Genomic DNA, 6,000 nt, shown 5'->3' with positions numbered 1-6,000 from the left:
GCATTTACAGTTTATGGAGACCACAGGGGAATGTGGGAAAATGTATAATTCCATTTACTCCACTTCACTTCTTTAAAGTTGATAATATGTATACGTGTGTGTACATGTATATACATATTTTGCATATTATAATTAGTTATTATTTTCATCATTATTATTACCTTCTGGATGTGCAGGGACTGTCTTGGCTGACACGTCTCTGTAACATGGCGTGGCGGTCAGGGACAGTACCTCTGGACTGGCAGACCGGGGTGGTGGCCCCCCTTTTTAAGAAGGGGGACCAGAGGATGTACTCCAACCACAGGGGGGATCACATTCCTCAGCCTCCCAGGGAAAGTCTATTCCAGAGTGCTGGAGAGGAGGATCCGACCAATAGTCGAACCTCGGATCCAGGAGGAACAATGCGGTTTTCGTCCCGGTCATGGAACACTGGACCAGCTCTATACTTTCCATTGGGTGCTTGAGGGTTCATGGGAGTTCGCCCAACTGGTCTACATGTGTTTTGTGGATTTGAGCTTTGGGTCATGACCGAAAGGACCAGATCCCAGATACAAGCGGTCTAAATGAGTTTCCTCCATCGGGGGGCTGGGCGCACCCTTAGGGATAGGGGGAGGAGCTCAGCCACCAGGGAGGAGCTCGGAGTAGAGCCGCTGCTCCTCCACATCCAGAGGAACCAGCTGAGGTGGATCAGACATCTGTTTCGGATGCCTCCTGGACTCCTCCCTGGGGAGGTGTTCTAGTCATGTCCCACCAGGAGGAGACCTCGAGGAAGACCTAGGACACGTTGGAGAGACTGTGTCGGTGAGCTGGCCTGGGAACACCTCAGGGTCCAACTGGAAGAGCTGGAGGAGGAGTCTGAGGAGAGGGAAGTCTAGGCATCCCTGCTTAGACTGTTACCCCATGACCCGGCCCCGGATAAGCGGCAAATAATGAATGGATGGATGTTACTGTTACTTTGTTTGCCGTTTCAACCCTTTCATATTTATATTTATAATAATATCTGCATTAAATACTCAGTATACTTTTTTTGGGCCTTGTTTTAGCACTACAACACTAACATTTCTACAATGATTTTTTCTTTTAAACACAAAAAGTGTCCACTGCAAATGACATCTCATCAAAATACAAATTAAAAATACATGCGGAAAACTGTTTTAATAATAATAATGATTGGGGGGAAAAAAAATCCAACAGTCAAACAGAATTTAACAAAAGCTTTTTATTCAGTGGACAGTCTGTACGGATGCATCATCCATGTCAATACTCCACTATTTAAACCATTTTACAAGAAAAATCAACATGACATCGTTCAACAGAAACAGGACATGTGTGCTCTACAGCAGTTTGATAATGTGGACCCTTAAAGGAAAACTCTGCGACGGGGGAATGACACAAGGTTCAGCTGTTCAGCTATTCGTCCTCTGCAAGAACTTCTACAAAACAAAAGAAACCGGATTAGACTCAAACATGTTCACGTTTCCTCTCTGAAACCATCCAACAGTGTAAGGATTTCATTGGCTCCCACAGTGGGACTGTACCTGGAGGTTCTCATAGTGCTTGAGAGTTTTGCAGTGGTTCATCTCCACCTGTTTGTTTCCACAGAAGAAGCGATTACAGACTTTACAGAGGAAACCCGTCTTTGGAACCAAGAACTCCATACCTGCAGCAGGAAGTCCGCAAAAAGAGATGTTTACACTGTGGAACTGATGGATTAAAACGTTAAAGCAGAGACCAGGTTCGACTAGATGCATCCGCATCATGATCGGCTGAATGTTCTTGTACGTACTGGACGTTACTTAGAACTAGAGGTGGAATTTCTGTTGAGGTTGTGGTAAAGTTAAGGTTAACTCACTTTATTATCCCCACGATGAATATAGATCTCTGCATTTTACCCAAAATTCACACACAAAACCTAGCATTAGCACATTAGGAGCCATGAACTGCCATTGAAGGTGCTCAGGAACCAACCCCAGATCTTCATCAGTAGTGTGATAAAGAACACTGATAGGAGGACTGACCTACTTATACCTGTTTTAGATGATGAGGAACCTGTAGAACCGACACGGCAAATTCAACACAGAAGGACACCGACAGGAGAATTACCCTACGTAGCATGAATCCCAGCAGTATAAACAACATTAGGACCTACCTCAACAGCAGTGACACAGGCGCCATTTCACTTCTGATTATTTAGTGTTTATTAGAGGAGGCAAACCCTCTTAGAGGTGCATTACTGCCACCAAGTGGACTGGAGTCACTACACTCTCAGGAATGGGCTTGTGTAGTCTCATTTCTTCTCCTTTGCTGAATATAAATGTGACATTGAGCACCTCAGTCCAGTACTTGGCTTCATATAAACCCCGTTTGAAACCCAACAGTTTCAAACAGTCTGGATATCCAACACAAGCAAAGCCAAAATATAATATTTAAACTGGTAAATAAACAAACGCTCCAGTCCCAGTATAAAGATAGAGGGTCCAAATACTTTTGTTACATTACTATTCTGTCTCGTTTCATTTTGTTAGTTCCTTGTTTTTTGTGTGTTTGTTGGTTGTTGTGTTTTGTTGGATTGCTGTTGTTATTGTTCACTTTGTCTTATTGTTTACTTTATTGTGTATTCGTCTGTGTTACCTTCAAGGATGTATGCATATACTTATTTACTTATTTTTCTGGTATGTCAGTATGGGTGTGTATGTCTATGTATGTGAGGATGATAAGTGAGGTAAATAACTTACAAAAGGTCCAACAAACTTGATTTTTCATACATTATGCTGACAGGAAGCTAAAGGATAGACTGTTGTGTGGAGAAGGGGTGGGATTAAATAAGTTACACTCCCTCTTACTCCTTTTCAAATGTGCAAATGAAGTTATACTTTGTTTTCATGTATAAGTTTTTTTCCATGATTTCTTACTATCTGTTTTATTTCTAAGGATTAAGTAAAATTACTTTTGATTTTTTTATGCATATTCGCAATAAACTAAACCAAAAAAAAAAAAAAAAACTATTCACAACATATACTTAGACTACGGTCTGTGGCATCAAAATGAAAATGGCCTGTAGAAAACTCTTCGTATACAGATGTGGGTGAATTCACATCTTAATGCAGACACGGCGGCTGTTAAAGCGTCTCACCGACTGGGTTGCTGGGGTTAAACGGTGGGAGGGAGTCCTTGCTGATGGCAGCCTCTGTCTTCTTGGGTCCAGTATCTGTGCTGCCCTCAGACTTTTCATCCTTTTCCTCCATTGCTGTAACAGAGACAGAGTCCTCTTAAGTCTCAGGGTTTGTACATATTTTTCAAGGTCAAATTCAAGCACCTTTGAAGCACTTTCAAGGGTCACTGTCAGATTTTTCCATCACAGCACCTTATCACTGGGGTAAAATACATATTTACAGGAATACATATACCCATGATTATTTTAGTCACTTTTTATCATAATGAGCCCGCGACCCTAGTGAGGATAAAAGTGGGTTCAGATAATGAATGAATGAATGAACAAAGTTTTATCCAAAAAAAGGGAAGCAACTTAGGGCCTGATTTACTAAAGGTTTGCATGCGTAAAAACGTGTGCAAACTTGACTGCGCACCTTGAAGCTTATCTACTAACAGGGCGCACCGAGGGTTGCGTCTCTCAAATGGACAAAATAGCTCGCGCAACCCATTTAGCGTGTCTGCCCGGATGAATATGCAATATGGGCGTTTCTGCCAGAACGTACAAAATTATTGGGAGGAGTAAATGCAAATATTTATTTAGCGTGTGCAATGTGATTTACCAAACCTGAAACTGATTGCGGTGGCTGATTTTGCGTCTATATTTAGTGCGTCTGAAAGGCAGGTTTGAACTTCACGCAAAACTGGCTGCAGTAGTTGTGGCGAGGAGGCGGCATGGACACAAAGCAGAGAACCGATCTGTTCAACATCAATATTTTTGGAATGACAAGAAAAAAAAAAAATCTTATTTGAGACATATGGCTTCCCACTTTATGGGCCTGCCCCCCTCTCTCATAACACACTTCACCACTAATAAACAACACAGAAATACCTATTCACCCCTCTGTGTGGAAAAACAGCATATTTATGAGTGCTGGCATATCCCAGAGCAGTTTTTACAGCACACTGTCTCCACGACGACAACCAGTAGTGCACGCAAAATCCTCATTTAAATAGGGCGGTCTCCAAGACTTTACGCCTGCTGTCATTGTGCAAGCAATCTTAACTGATCACCCTTGACACGCAAATCAATAGCATGCGCATATTTTTTTGCGCGAGCAACCACATTTTCACCCGTTATTTGCAATCGTAGTAAATCAGGCCCTTAGCGTTCTTCAGACACACTTGCAACAAAGATAAAAATGTACCTGAAATTGACATGAGAGCACCCGCTAATTTTCTTTTTTGACATAAAGTTTTATTTTTCAAAATGTATCACCTCTCTGTAAGTAGCGTTGGCCTGGCATCTAACCTGGCAGAGTTAATATTAAAACTAAATTAATAACATCACAGAGTTGTAACAGCAAGCATTTTCAAGCACTTGAACTACAATTCAAGCACTTTTCAGACCTTGAAAATACAACATTGAAATTCAAGCATTTTCATGTATACTCAGTGCCAATGAAAACGCAACACTTGAATGTGTTGTATTGTTCCTGAGCTGCATCAATACGTTTAAGTTTCACCTGGATAAGATAATCCCAGACAATTTCTTAACAACCTGAGACAGGTTGAGCTATCGTCACGCTTGAATGAACTTGTCTGCATTCATAAGACTTGTTTTTCTCATTGCTCAGCAATGAACTGCTCAACTTAAAGAATTGTGGTCAGTTAAGGAGTGGTCATGTTCTGGATATAAAGACAAGCTGAAAAGCATGAAAATCATTTGCAATAACTCAGCGATGCCTAGACTGACACGTGACCACAGATGCCATGCTTATGGGGCTCCTGGAGGCCGGAATCTCTGCTCGGCAGGTGGCGCGCCGTTTTGGATGCAATGTGTCCACCATAGTCAGGATGCAACAGAGGCATGAAGAAACTGGCTCAACTGCAGACAGACCTGGACCTGGACCAGCACGTGTGACCACGCCACAGCAGGACCGCTACACTGAGCTGCAGCACCTCCGGGACCGCTTTGTGACTTTTGGTTTTGGGGGTCCTTGAGTTTCTTTCTTTATCCTTATTTTTTGTCAACAAATTTGGATGTGATTTTTTATTTTTACTGTATAGAAATGGCCTATGATTAATTCCAAAGAGTTTATGGAATAAAAATCCTTATCGATTTAAAAAAATGTAAGAATCTTCAAGTGTTGCGCTTTCATTGGCACTGAGTATATTTCCAGCACCCGTACAAACTCTGTAGGATCTTGGACCGGTGCTCAGAAAACACCCAACTGGGACCATCCTTACTCATCTCAGCAGCTGCAGCAGTCATCTCTGTGTCCTCGTCCTCCTTCGCCTCCTCCGGTTTGTCTTCTGCTTTTTCCGGCACCACTGGCTCCTCCTCGCTCTCTGTGATCGACACCCCCGTCGCAGTGCTGTTGGTCGGAGATTCAGCCGGGATGTTCGGAGGCACTGCAGACACGGAGGGGGGTTTGACTTCTGGTTTTGAATCCACAGTTGTCACTGGAGTTTCTATCAAACAAAAGAAACGCTTTAAGTCAAATGTTCAGATTAAAAACGGGTCGTTCACGGCGTTTCCTTCTGTTCGTACCTGCGTCCGTCTCGGTGTCTGTGGCGTCCTGTTGGTGTGATGGCGCTGGCGTTTGGCTGGGCGGAGGCTCTGAGTCTGGAGGTAAATCTGACGACACCAAGGAGTCCGACGTCTCAACTTTACCCTCAGAACTTTGACCCTCTGACTCAGACAGTGCGTTGTCCGACTTGGTGGTTTCTGTGGCAACCTCCATGGGCGTGTCCTTGATGAAATAAACAAGAATATAATTTTTTTTTTTAAATTTTACCTCTATTTAACCAGATAAAGTCCCATTAAGATCGAGATCTCTTTTACAA

At 42.8% G+C, this 6,000-nt stretch overlaps 1 protein-coding gene across 1 annotated transcript in view; it reads right to left on the bottom strand.

Annotated features, from left to right (window-relative positions):
* Positions 1–1,199: 1,199 nt before the first annotated feature.
* Positions 1,200–6,000, bottom strand: part of LOC115420561 (zinc finger protein 638-like) — a 28,656-nt gene continuing 23,855 nt past the window's right edge. Inside the window, exons 21-25 of the mRNA XM_030135911.1 lie at positions 5,705–5,906; positions 5,392–5,625; positions 3,134–3,247; positions 1,539–1,660; positions 1,200–1,433 (exon numbers count right to left, since the gene is read on the bottom strand). Of these exons, the coding sequence (XP_029991771.1) occupies positions 1,407–1,433; positions 1,539–1,660; positions 3,134–3,247; positions 5,392–5,625; positions 5,705–5,906 (699 nt within the window). The 3' untranslated portion in view covers positions 1,200–1,406. The remainder of the gene's footprint in view (positions 1,434–1,538; positions 1,661–3,133; positions 3,248–5,391; positions 5,626–5,704; positions 5,907–6,000) is intronic.

The sequence above is a fragment of the Sphaeramia orbicularis genome, chromosome 1 (assembly GCF_902148855.1).
Source record: "Sphaeramia orbicularis chromosome 1, fSphaOr1.1, whole genome shotgun sequence".
In the NCBI taxonomy this organism is placed as follows: domain Eukaryota; kingdom Metazoa; phylum Chordata; class Actinopteri; order Kurtiformes; family Apogonidae; genus Sphaeramia; species Sphaeramia orbicularis.
This window is presented reverse-complemented; position numbering and strand designations above follow the sequence as displayed.